The sequence below is a fragment of the Nicotiana sylvestris genome, chromosome 12 (genome assembly GCF_000393655.2).
Source record: "Nicotiana sylvestris chromosome 12, ASM39365v2, whole genome shotgun sequence".
In the NCBI taxonomy this organism is placed as follows: domain Eukaryota; kingdom Viridiplantae; phylum Streptophyta; class Magnoliopsida; order Solanales; family Solanaceae; genus Nicotiana; species Nicotiana sylvestris.
Genome location: NC_091068.1, coordinates 130,895,997 through 130,908,750, shown reverse-complemented (window position 1 = coordinate 130,908,750; position 12,754 = coordinate 130,895,997). Strand labels below are relative to the sequence as shown.

Genomic DNA, 12,754 nt, shown 5'->3' with positions numbered 1-12,754 from the left:
TGGGATGCGGGACAGGACGCGGGACGGGATGCGGGCCGGCCCGGCCCGTCCCGTTGGACAGCCTTATCGCCACCCTTCAAGTTGAAATATCTAGGCCCTCCAAGTCTCCAAGTTAAAGTCTTCAAATCCGTCGATCTTCAAGTTTCAGTCTTCAAATTCGTCGGTCTTAAAGTCGAAATATTTAAACCTCCAAGTCTTCAAGTTGAAGTCTTCAAGTTAGGGTCCTCAAACTCGTCGGTCTTAAGTAGAAATATTTGAGCCCTCAAATTTTTCATGTTGAAACGTCAAAGTTTGCCGAATCTTCAAGTTTGTCGGTCTTCAGGTTGAAACGTCAAAGTCTGCCGAATCTTCAAGTTTGTCGGTCTTTAGGTTGAAGTCTGCAAAGTCCGCCAAATCGTCAAAGTTTTCTAAGTGTTCAAGTAGACTTCATCAAGTCCATAAAGTCTTTGAGTTGAAGCTTTATAACTTTCCAATCTTAAGGTGGACATATGAGTCCCTTTGCACCTTAAGTTGGCCTCTCCGACAGTCAAGCCACATTGAGAGTAATCTCTCTGATAGTCGGGCCACATTGAGAGTAATCTCTACGATAATTGGGTCTCCTTGAGAGTAATCTCTCCGATAGTCGGGTAATTTTGAGAGTAATCTCTTCGATAGTCGAGTCATTTTGAGAGTAATCTCTCCGATAGTCGGGTCGTTTTGAGAGTAATCTCTCCGATAGTTGGGTCGTTTTGAAAGTAATCTCTCCGATAATCGGGTCGCTTTGAGAGTAATCTCTCCGATAGTCGGATCATTTTGAGAGTAAATATTTTTACGATAGTCGAGCCACATTGAAAGTAATCTCTTCGATAGTGGGGCCATTGAGAGTAATCTTTTCGATATTTGGGCAGGGATAAGTATCCATCCCCTTACACCCGAACACCTTAAGATCGTCTTCTTCATGCGTAGATCATCTTGTTGAATAAAAACATATTTTTCTCGCTTGATCTACAAAAAAAAAAACAAAAACAAAGAAAGAAAAACACAAGAAAAAAATTTATCTTCGCGTTAATGCTCGCAACGTCAAAGAAGGACTCGAAACAGCCATCAAAGGCAGCAAATTGAAGATGACAAGCGTAGAGCATTGTGCCATATATGTAGTAAAAGCAAAAGGTGGTTGTCAAATAGTGATTTCGATGTGGGACGTTGCGACAATTAGTCTTTGAAAAGGACTCTGGATAGTTGAAAGGCGACAGCTACAATTTGTATGAGTAAGGTGTGATTGGCAGACTTCAAGAAGGGATCAAATAGCTTCCTAGTTTAATTGTTTAAGGCCACGTAAGGGCTGGAGGACAAGACGCCGTCGTAGGTGTCCAAACTTTCAAGCCTCATCTTTTAGAAGTCAATAAATTGATATTTTGACAAGTTTTGAACCATGAGACATTTGTAGGCATATAAAATTTATTGGATTTAAATTCATAAAATTAATTTGGACTATATTTTAAATTCAAGACATATTGGTCTATATATATATATATATATATATTATGGGCTAATATAATTGGAGCATTTGTATCTATACCCGCTTTTTGTGTCACGTTTTAACTTGTGTCCGCTTTGCAAAAAAATTTGCAAGCGTACCCGCTTTTTCACATAACTTCAACATACGGGGCTGAAGTAGCAAAGGCAATCACGCAAAACATCAGCATTCTAGTAGCCGGACCTGAAGTTCAGCTCTAGAGCTGAAGTTTTTATTTGTAACTGGCGAACTTCAGCTCTAGAGCTGAAGTTTTTGTTTGTAAGCTTCAGCTCTAGAGCTGAAGTTTTTGTTTTGTAACTGTCGAACTTCAGCTCTAGAGCTAAAGTTTTTGTTTGTAACTGGTAAGTTTTTGTTTGTAAGTTTCAGCTCTAGAGCTGAAGTTTTTGTTTTTTAACTGACGAACTTCAGCTCTAGAGCTGAAGTTTTTTATGGAAAAATCAGCTTTTTATGTTATCATCCACTTTAAATGCAGCAACCTCATTTCGTCTAACTCACACTCAGCTTTGCTCAGCCATTTTTATTGCTAAGCAACTGATATTCGAAAATACATTATACAGTTCTATTATACATTCAGACAATATAGATTTTTCTTTTTCTGAACACAGAAACATCTAATTCACATATATAAGGTTAGCTTTCTACTTGCTTCAATTATGCTTCTGACTATAGCAATAAGTTTCTCCACAAATTATGTTGGAAATATCCCAAGTACTAGAAGCTCTTTCTAAAAATGATTATTAATTTCTTGAAAATGAAATCCTAGATGAAAATGTTGTGTGAATACAGATTATATACATAGCCGTAACAGATTTCTTGCAGAAAAGGGAGAAGGAGAAGTTTGAGAAAGAAGAGGCGGATATAACTTTGAGGAGGAGAAGGAGGAGGAGGAGAAAGGGGGCTGAAGTTGTTTAAAAAGTGGGTACAAATTAAAAATTTTAAAAAAAATGGGTATAGGTTAAATGGGGGAGACCAAATAGGGCGCCCCGTGCAATTTTTACAATAAAATTGTATTATTATATAAGTCCAACATATATGAATTAAATAAATAAGTCTTAATCCATTGGGTTAGCCTATTTAATTGGGCTAAAGTGATGAGCCCACTTCATTAAGCCCAAGATGTCATCTTCTTAGAGGCCCAATTTGGTGCCACGTGTCAAATGACGTGGCGTAACAAGTCAAACGGAAGAGCCAATAGGATTGTGCCACGTGTCAAAATGACAAGGCATGCAAAGTCAAATTAAAGGATCAATGAAATCGCGCCACGTGTGCAAGTGACATGTTTCGGCCAATCAAATGCGGCCTTGTCACACTTCAATTTGATTGGTCGGAAAGAGTTTGTTCTTATCACAACTCTTCCCTCCCACAACTATAAATAGGGGTCTTCATAACTCAAAAAAAACACCAAAAGTTATAACAAGAAGCAAGTGAGAGCTCGTGGATCAAACGCCGCAAATTTCTCTATAAGTTTCAAGCTTCAAGCAATCAAGTTCAAGTTCAACCTCAAGAACGAAAAACAATTCAAGTGTTCAAGATCAAGAACGAAGTCAAACCAAATACAAGGCGTTCAAGATCAAGCCTACTTGTTGGTGATACAATTCGTGGCAACAATCAAAGTGTTCGCGACGGATAAATCAAATTCAAATTCAAGATCAAGCTCAGAGGCCCTGGAATATATACTAGAAAAGTAGAATCAGAGGAATCATAGAGATTGTAACACTCAAATATTCGAAATAAAATACTACAATTATTGCAATATTTTTCAGTCTTGATTTTATTTTCTTGACGCAATTTATTGTCTACAGGTACAATTCGATATTTTTTTTCAGTTTATTTTTGTAAAATTTAAAACCTATCCTATTATTCGGTACGATTATAAGTTTATATAATCGATTTGGTACGGTTCGGTTCAGTCTATATTTAGTCGGTTTTTAAAGATTCACCACAGTAACAACTTTCCAAGAGACCTCTGTCGACTAGAAAAATTAGCTAAATGTACTAAGCAACGGCTATTAGAACGCCAAATTCCGACTAGCAGTAAAAATAAGAAACAACAATAGGCATGGAGTCATGCATACGCCCTACTGCAGCACAGACATTGGCATTCTGCGGAACTTGAACAACCTGGTGGAGTTTGTAGATCAAAAGTGTTACAACAGAGAGTCTCCAAACCAACTATCTAAGTTGTTGTCATTAAAATTCATAACTTCAGCAAGCAGAGGCTTCCTCACATACTCGATGTGAGAAGCATGGGCATGAAGCGTGTGAGTAGGGGCATCCATTATGTACCATAACATTGATGGCAAGATCTCTGTGATTCTACATCGGATAAAACTAACTCTTCTTGGCACATCGGCCTATGAAGGAAATGCCATTGAAAGTACTTTGGAGGCCCAACTCATGAAGCATATGGAAAAGTCATTGAATCTCATTAGGCCTTCGCAATATGAAAGTTCAAGCCCAACAAAAGCATCCACTATTACAAGCCAGAGGCGAAGATGTGGCTAAAACCTTGCATGGATAAGCAAATGTCCATCAGTAACCTCGTCCCAGCTATTGTAGAGCCATCAGTCCTCTGCATCTTATTGACACCATCCCCATTCTTTACGCAGTATCCAACCACTGAAGTCCATATTATGCGACTTTCCAGAAACCTAAGCTCTAAAAATAATGAACTCCCGGAGATGACACAACCAAGCAAATTGGGGACCAATTCTTCACTTGATACACAACCAAAATTTGCAAAAATGATGCCTTCGGACTAATGTAGACGAGACTGAATGAATGTGCTAAATGAAGTCAATATAACTAAAGAGATTCTCAATTCACCAGACTATACCTACCTACCATTCTCTACATGATGTTTCAAAATTCTCATGGCTTGCTCATGAAGCTGGAAAATATGCTGTTCTATCCATGGGAACTAAACATACTATGCCACGTCTGACATGCCAAGAGTTTCTCACATAACTTCAAGAAATAACATTTTTCTACACTGTCTTTTTCAGTTTTACACCTTGATTTCGAGTTCTACCCTCAGATTTTCCAGACTTCTGAGTAGATCTCTGCTTCCTCTTAATGATCTTTGAGGCTAATGTTTTCAACGGAATAGTAATGTCCAAAGGCTGAAGAATTTGTTCCAACTCATGCCACTCAAGATCTTCGAAATCGCCATCTTCATACTTCACCCTGAACCAACCAACTTCCTCATCAAATTCAGTAACTTTCCCAAAGTAATACTTGTCCCCAAACAACTTGCGAACTTCTCTTCCTTCAAGCCATTGACCAAAACCAGAATTCTTACGTGGTTCTGCATCAGTAACTGTTGGACAGGGTAAAACGGTGTCAGCACTTGAAGAAGTGGGAGGTAGCCCATTAATAACGACAGCCGGCTCTCCAGGTAACTCAAATACTCCAGGTGATAAAGACTCCTCAGCATCACTTTCTTTACATGTAAAATCCATTTCCAGAAATCCTTCTAATCAACCCTATAAAAAGATGACCAAGTATTTTCTGTCATATAAAGAAGCTTATCACCTTCATATGACAAGAAGTAGAAGAAACGTCCAATTAGATTCAACCACTAATCTCAACATTTAGCAATTCAGATATTTGTCAAAGCAAAAAACAGAGAAAATAAAATAAGTTTACCTGCATGCAAGGCTGCAGCAAGGGAAAATTACACTATATATAGGTAAAATACTAGGTTTTAGAGATATATAACATAAATTGAACACCTTTTGTCGGGATTTCTTTTAATACTTATTTCAAGTTCGAATACCCTTGGAAAAATTCCTGGCTTTGCCACTGGCTGCAGCCTAGTGTTCAATGTTGAGAACAATGAGATCCCAGGTTCACATCCCAACAAAATCACAACATAGCACTTAACATTTTCATTTTTTTTTTTGGCTTACATTACTTCCCCGTTTAAATGGAGAAATGTCAACATATTAAAATTAAAAGATAGATTGAGTATATCAATTAACTCAAAGATAAGTACAATATCACAACTTAGAAGCCGTTATTGCACCAGGAAAAAAATACAAATGCAAGTTAACTAGTGTAAATTACAAAAATTATGAGAAATCGGACTCATTTTCGTTATGCGGATCCAAAGCAAAGCACTTTAACTAAAGTAATAATTCGTAATCTACGGTTAGAATTCATAGGGAAAGGGGTTTAGGGTTTTTGTTTCATGAGAGAAAGAGAAGATTATTGAAGAGTGGACAATGAGAACGAGAGAAAAGGAGGGAACTTACAATTCAATTTCAACGGCGAGAGAGAGAGAGAGAGACAGGGGCAGCGTTCGCCGCAGAAAGAGACGGAGAGAAGAGCGTTTGAGTTTTGACGCCGGAGAGCTATTTTGAAGGCGGCGGGCCAAAATCTACCGGAATTTAGGTCCCAATTTTTAGCCAAAACTGTCCCCTACGCCCTATATGTCGGGGGAGGTCTAGTTTTGTCCTTTAAGTATGCTCTTAATCATCTTTAATCCCTTATGTTTAATAAAGTAGAACACCTTCTAGTCCAACTAACAACCTGACAAGCTTAATTAAAAAAAAAATTAAAAAATTTCCAGGAAACCCACAGCTGCTAAAGATGCGTTTTGGGTAACCTGCTCACTATGGCAAGCCCATTATGATAAACACTGACTGAGGAGGCAGTTAGTTAGGGGAATCGATTCCAGATCTCCCATGTGGGAAACCACTCATCCACCTAACTCAACCAACCCTTACAGTCGGAATTAAAAATGTTAACCACATTTTTTTTAGCCGAAGAGTCTAAGCTATTTGACTTCAATAAGGTGTAATAGAAGCAGAGCAGCCTGCTTTGCTATTGCAACCCCAGTGCTGTTTGTGCTAGTGTGTGTACATCAATAACATATCGTATTGTTTGTTAAAAAAAATCTATTACATTATATTTACATTATTGAGAAAAAATGAAGAAGTTTAATAGGATATTTGGAAATTTTGCTCGGTTTGTCTGTCGAGAGAAAGATGGTTATATAATGTTGGGTGAACTTGACGGGGAAATTTAACATTGGATAATGGATATCACACACTCCATTTCACTGATTATATAATGGTTATATATATATATATATATATCCTTTTATTCAGAAAAATTAGATTCCTTATCTTTTTGTAAGAAAATATATAGAATGTGCGATTCAATTAGGATAATTGCTGTCGCGTAGTATTGTTAGCATTACGCATTTCTGAGGGAATTGAACAAATTGGAGGCAATGATATCAAAGACGGATTCAGGATTCAAATTCTATAGGTTTGACCTTTAATTTTATTAGCATTAAGCCTATTGTATTTTTGAATTATGAGTTCACATTGATTATTATTACAATTTTAGTAGATTTTTACACATAAATATATGCTCTGCGCAAAAGTTAGTGAATTCAGATAAACCAGACAGAATATGTTGCATCCTCCTTTGAATGATATAGGTTTGATGTGATAGAAGTGGTCTTGATAAAGTGAATCATTTGTATGGTAAATTGGTGTACATATATTTCAAGAGTAGGCCATGTTCGTATATATATATATTTGCTCTTTTTTGTTTTCCACCAGATGTTTTGTATTTGTATTGGAGTTCTAATTAATTCGAATTCACATTGCGTAAGGTCCATTTTAAAGAAAAAGTGCTTCCTACTAGAATTTTTTACACTCACAAGATTCAAATCCAAAACTTCTATTTAAGAATGCAAAAATTCTAGTTATCCCACAACAACCTTTAATGATATATATTGCTCTTGTGCTTGTTGTTTTTCACCTTATACCCTGTTGAAGTTGATTAAAGTGGACAAAAGCTTCTTGACAAAGGCCGACATTCGTCGCAACTCCATTCCATTCTACTCCAACAACCTCACATCCCTAGGCCTCCCAATAAGTACCATAGTCCCACACGTACACATGCTTAATAGTTCATCTTTCTAACAAAACCTTTATCTTTTTAGCCCATTAAGTCCAGTGTCACATTCTCCCTCCGTTTCAGATCCAACTCCCCTCCATTTTTTATTCTCTCCATTTCTCCAAATTCCTACTTGGATGGATAACACATGTATTATCGTTATATCAATGGTCTAAATTTAATTGCCTAAACATTTACTTAACCATGGTTAGGATAATAATATTTTCATTATTTTTTTCTGAATTTTTGATATTCTTTCCAATTTCGTTCTTCTTTTTTCCTTTTAAATAGAACAACACTTACAACAGAAATACAACATATGAATATTAAGATATCTCAAACGTATTATGCCAAAAAGTATTTTTACCAAATAATGAAGTGAAATATTTTTGAAAATAAATAGAAGAAAGTAGTTCCATTTCATATTATATCTTACAATCTCCCTCCATTTTTATTGAAAAACAATGAATCTGCCTATAAACTATAGATAATGGCATAACATAATTATGAGACTCGATGATCTTTAAACAACAATTTAGGTATATGTAAAAGTTTGTAGTAAATTATTACAAATACGTTCAGTTTGTCTACCGAAACAAATAACCCACCATTATTGGATCAAAAAGTCTAAGATGTTTGAGTTGTTTTCTCTCTTTTACTTTGAAGAAAAAAATACCTAGGAATCGAAATATTGAAATAAGTTAACATAACAAAGTATTAAAGAAGAAAATCACTGTGGACAAAAAGTTTTTCACATAAACTAAATGAATGAATTTTGAAAACTTGTCGAAATTCAAGATTTCAAAAACTTATATTTATTCTACGTGCTCCTTTTTACATTCAAAAAGGGTTTAAAGCAAATAAAAATGCATTAATTGATGAGTATTCAGAATTTAGCTCCTACAATTACGGGATTATCAAATCTTTTAGTTATGGGATTGTCAAATTTTTTAGGAGTAAATATATAAAGATATCTATTATTTTAACTGTGGTTAAAACGTTGTGTCAAGTAATTAAATTTAGACCATTGATATAAAGATAAGACATGTGTTATCCATCCAAGTAGGAACTTGGAGAAATGGAGACAATAGAAAATGGAGGGGAGTTGTTTTTCTCTGTTTCAATTTATATAAATCTATTTCCTTTTTAGTCCGTGCCAAAAATAATGACGCCCTTTACTTATTTGGAAGCATTTTACCTTTATGCAATGATTTATAGCTACACAAAATATATGTGCCTCATTTTTACACCATAAATTTAGAAGTTTTTCTCTCTTTTCTTAAACTCCGTGCCCAATTAATCTAACCCAGAATGGACCATGCAAATTTTTGTGACACTTTCCTTCTTTTTCTTCTTCTGCTTTGCGTGATATGGTTAATTACTTGTTTACCGCAATGATCACTAGGAAACTATATTCAATAGGAGGGAAAATCACCTATTTAAATTTTGTTAAGGGCCCCTCACGAACTATGTTTTTTGATTTAGCTATCAGGTATTTAAATTTATAGGCTCGAGTAATTTTAATTCGCTTTAGATAGGCTCAATAAAAGGTTAAATGCTACCTACAAACATATTTTTAATTTCCATAACTTAGAATCTGAAACCTCTTATCAAAGGTTCATCCCACCAATTCCACCACACTTGTTGATTCATTTATTCTCAAATATAATGTACCAATATTTCACGAAATTGGCCATGGGATAGTTTGTAAACCACTGGCGTTGCTTATAGTCTTGAACTACAGTTGTCTTGTTTTTCTTCCTTTCGTGTCACTATCACATGGCCATAATTTTGTTAGACTTTTCTTTGCCCTTTTTCTCATGTGGATAGAATTAACTCACCTTGCAATTTAAAGATTTAATTATTGAGCGACTAGGAAATCTATACTCATAGCAATCATTTGTAATAATTTCATGCATGATATAGTCGTAAAGTAAAATACACACCTCTATAAATTAAGCCCACATGTTCCAAAAAACTCAATCCATAATAATGGAAGATCAAAAACACTTGGAATCCATAATCATGGCAGCTCTTTCTACGTTAACCCCTTTGCAACTCACAAATCTAAATCACTATTCCTCCTCCCTCTACCACCGTTACCACCGCCGTATTTTCTCTCTCCTCTCTTCTCCCACCCTTTTCTCTCTCAATCTCCACTACCTCAACTCCCTCTCTCTCCACCATAAATTCGTCCTCATCGCCCGTCACCTCTTGTCAAAACTCGCAATTTTGGTATACTTCATGCAAAAAAAGACAATTTTGCCCCCACCCACGACCACCACCATGAATCTCCGGGACTTAGACGCAGTTCTCCTCCTCCTACTCCTCTGTGAACTGCGCCAACATGAACCTGGGGCACTTGATGCCCCACCATCGCATTGGCGCGATATCCTATGTGACTATGTAGCCCAGGACATGTTGAAACTATCTAGCATTGAAAGTTCTAAAAGTGACGTCATAATCAAGTTCGTTGAGCTAGTCGCAAAGTGCAAGAATTTTGTCAATGTTATGGCCTATGATGTTGGTGAATTCGGGCGGAGCTCCAGGTAAAAATACATTTTTTATATATATTTATAAACTGTTGTAACTTTTAGTCAAAGATGAATATAATGGACCAGATGGTTAATGGATCCAACTGAAGCCTTATTTTTTACACGGAGTTTAGACACACATGTAAAATATTAGTATCACAATTAATGTCAACTAAGTATTAACTTTTAAACTCATAAATTATAATTGCAAAAAATTTTAGGTCATACGTTCAAATCACAAGTGTGATTCTTGTTTCTTTTTTCCAGAATTCTTGACTCTGCCACTGGTGGTGAAGGAAAAGATAGCAAGAAGTTAGCGACATCCGTTGCGGTGGTGGTGGCGCTGCCGTCAGTGGAAGTGTTGAGTGGCAGTGAAAGGGAATGTGTGATATGCAAAGAAGAGATGAGAGAAGGCAGAGATGTTTGCAAATTACCATGTGATCATATTTTTCATTGGAAATGTATACTACCTTGGTTGAAGAAGATGAATACTTGTCCATGTTGCCGGTTTCAGCTGCCGTCCGATGATGTTTTGGCTGAAATTCAACGGTTGTGGGAAATGCTAGCCAAGATGAGTGGTGCTACGTAGTTTGTACATGCATAGCCAGAAGATTAAATTAATCAGTGGATGAAATTATAATAGCAATCTTTTTCAGCCAAAAAAAAAAAAAAAATCAGCCTCGCTAGCTAATATATCCAAAAAATATCTATACAGAAACACAGGTAATAGTTCCAAGTGGAGTACTCTTATAGCCTTATCCTTTTAGAACAGGTGGAAAATGTAAATATACACGTAGACATATTCGTTTTTTCATGAGTAATGGGACCATTGGAAGTTAATGTGAGACTGGGTTCAATTATTCGACACTGAAATTATTTTATTATGTAGTATAGTATGCAGTCTGTTTGTAATTTTTGGTAAATATTTGTGTATTCTATCCCTTTATGTAATGTATCAAGGTTGTAACTAGAGTTGTCAATATGGGCGGACGGGGTAGCCAGCCCAACCCACTTGGGCTTTAGCAATTAACGGCTAGCCAATCATTTTGATGAGCCTTATAATGGCCAGTCCATCCCAGCCCCATGTGGATTGCAGGCCCCACGGGCCGGCTCATCATTTTTTAAAATATAATTTTATATTTTTTCTTTAAGTTCTAACTTAAAAAAAGATATATATTTAAAAGCTAAAAAAATCTTATTGGAAAAATTTCAGAAAACTTAATACTTATACTTTTCCAATATATCACAATAAACACTAAAAAGTAAGAGACAAGACTATTTCATTCACTAAAAGTCAAAACTCAAAACAAACTATTCAAGAAAATGTCCATGACGCTTATGAAATATCCAACACATCAGCTTCATCAATCACATTTGAATCCGCTTGTGAGAAGATTGTCTTAACATCTTCACTTTCCTTTACATCTACAATTTGTGTGCAATATTAGTTAGTTAAATATTAAAAATAATTAAAATTTTAAAACTAATCAACGTTTTAAGACTTTGATCTTTTAATATGATGAGCTTAATAAACTTTAAGCTTGGAATACTCTTCTTGATATATTTTGTGTCATATAATTTTAATTTTATATTTTATATTTTTTAAATACATATTTTTATTAGGCCCACAGGCCGGCCCAACCCAGCCTCAATCAAGCCTTACGGGCTACGAGCTTACTCGGGCCGGGTTTAAAAACTCGTTCTTATATGAGCTTCAAAAATTCTAGCCTAACTCTGCTAAATTACGGGCTTGGGGCCAAGCCCATATTGACGGCTCTGGTCATAACCATAGGTCTACTAGTCGGTTTTTTATTATCTTGAATTATTAAACTCAATCAAAAGTATCCTGACATATCTAAACGTATGCGTCGAGTCCAAAAGAAGACTGCATAAAGGGATTTTTAATCAAAAAATAAATATCTTGTCAATGCTATAATATTCAATGTGATTCAGTTAATAAAAGCTAATTTTCTCGTTATTTCTTGGGTAATAAAAAATTCATTTGCACAAACGAGTTCTACGAATTCCTTTCTCGTGTTTCCTTCTTCTTTCACCTCCTATTCGGTCATCGAAATAGCGCGCTATACGTTCAAAAGCCAAATCTTTCAGTAAATACACAGATACAGAGGATTCATCAATTTTCAAAAAATGAAGTTTATGCCTTCGAAGTTAAATCTCAATCAAGATCAATACGTGCTTATCATAGCTTGAACATTGATTACCCTTAATATGGTTCATAGTTAGATTTATTTATATGCGGTTTAAAGGATACACAATTTAATTTAACACAAATAATCAAAAGCAGTAAATAATTGAATTGAAATGAGATAAAGCCATCAAACCAATGTGGCGAAATCAATAAACCTTGTGTTATGTTTAAACGTAAATGTCGGTTTCAATCGAGCCCTCGAGATGGAGCCCGGATCCAGCTAAATGAGTGAACAATTGAAGAACACTTAGAACAATTACTGAGAACCAAAATGAATTCTATTGCCTCGATATGCGTGCAAAAAAGTGTCAAAAAATAAAGGGGGTCCTCCTCTTTATATAGTAGAGGAGTTTTAACCCTAAATACTAGTCTAAATAAGATTAAAAAAAATTTCCTTCCTTTTTCCCATGAAATTATGATCCGCAGTCAGTACCGAGCATGATCCTCGCCGTACTATCCGGTTGATGGCAGATATTTTGGCTCCCCGTTTATCTTTTTTAACCTCCTTTCCTTCATCCTTGATTCTTCATCTCACTCGAGCTTGATTCTCTCCGGGTTTGGCCGTGTTCTAGACCCAAT

The 12,754-nt window shown here is 35.8% G+C and overlaps 2 protein-coding genes across 4 annotated transcripts; one reads left to right on the top strand and one right to left on the bottom strand.

The window, feature by feature from the left end:
* Positions 1 to 3,485: 3,485 nt before the first annotated feature.
* Positions 3,486 to 5,964, bottom strand: LOC104212824 (dirigent protein 17-like). 3 transcript variants are annotated; one of them, XM_009762179.2, is made up of 2 exons: positions 5,773 to 5,964; positions 3,486 to 5,026 (listed from the first exon to the last, which is right to left on the bottom strand). In XM_009762179.2, the coding sequence occupies exon 2, from the start codon at positions 4,975 to 4,977 to the stop codon at positions 4,504 to 4,506; it is 474 nt and encodes a 157-aa protein (XP_009760481.1). In that variant the 5' UTR covers positions 4,978 to 5,026; positions 5,773 to 5,964; the 3' UTR covers positions 3,486 to 4,503. The 3 variants fall into 3 exon arrangements, with proteins under 3 accessions (XP_009760481.1, XP_009760479.1, XP_009760478.1); XM_009762177.2 differs by having other exon boundaries at positions 3,486 to 5,050; positions 5,773 to 5,963; XM_009762176.2 differs by having other exon boundaries at positions 3,486 to 5,001; positions 5,773 to 5,962.
* Positions 5,965 to 9,348: 3,384 nt separating this feature from the next.
* On the top strand, positions 9,349 to 10,831 carry LOC104212825 (E3 ubiquitin-protein ligase SGR9, amyloplastic-like). The gene is made up of 2 exons (XM_009762180.2): positions 9,349 to 9,981; positions 10,234 to 10,831. The coding sequence occupies exons 1-2, from the start codon at positions 9,398 to 9,400 to the stop codon at positions 10,553 to 10,555; spliced, it is 906 nt and encodes a 301-aa protein (XP_009760482.1). The 5' UTR covers positions 9,349 to 9,397; the 3' UTR covers positions 10,556 to 10,831.
* Positions 10,832 to 12,754: the final 1,923 nt, after the last annotated feature.

Coding starts and splice junctions, on each gene's coding strand:
- LOC104212824 (XM_009762179.2), bottom strand. CDS start 4,977: ATGGATTTTACATGTAAAGAAAGTGATGCTGAGGAGTCTTTATCACCT.
- LOC104212825 (XM_009762180.2), top strand. CDS start 9,398: ATGTTCCAAAAAACTCAATCCATAATAATGGAAGATCAAAAACACTTG. Junction 9,982..10,233: donor GAATTCGGGCGGAGCTCCAG/GTAAAAATACAT, acceptor TCTTTTTTCCAG/AATTCTTGACTCTGCCACTG.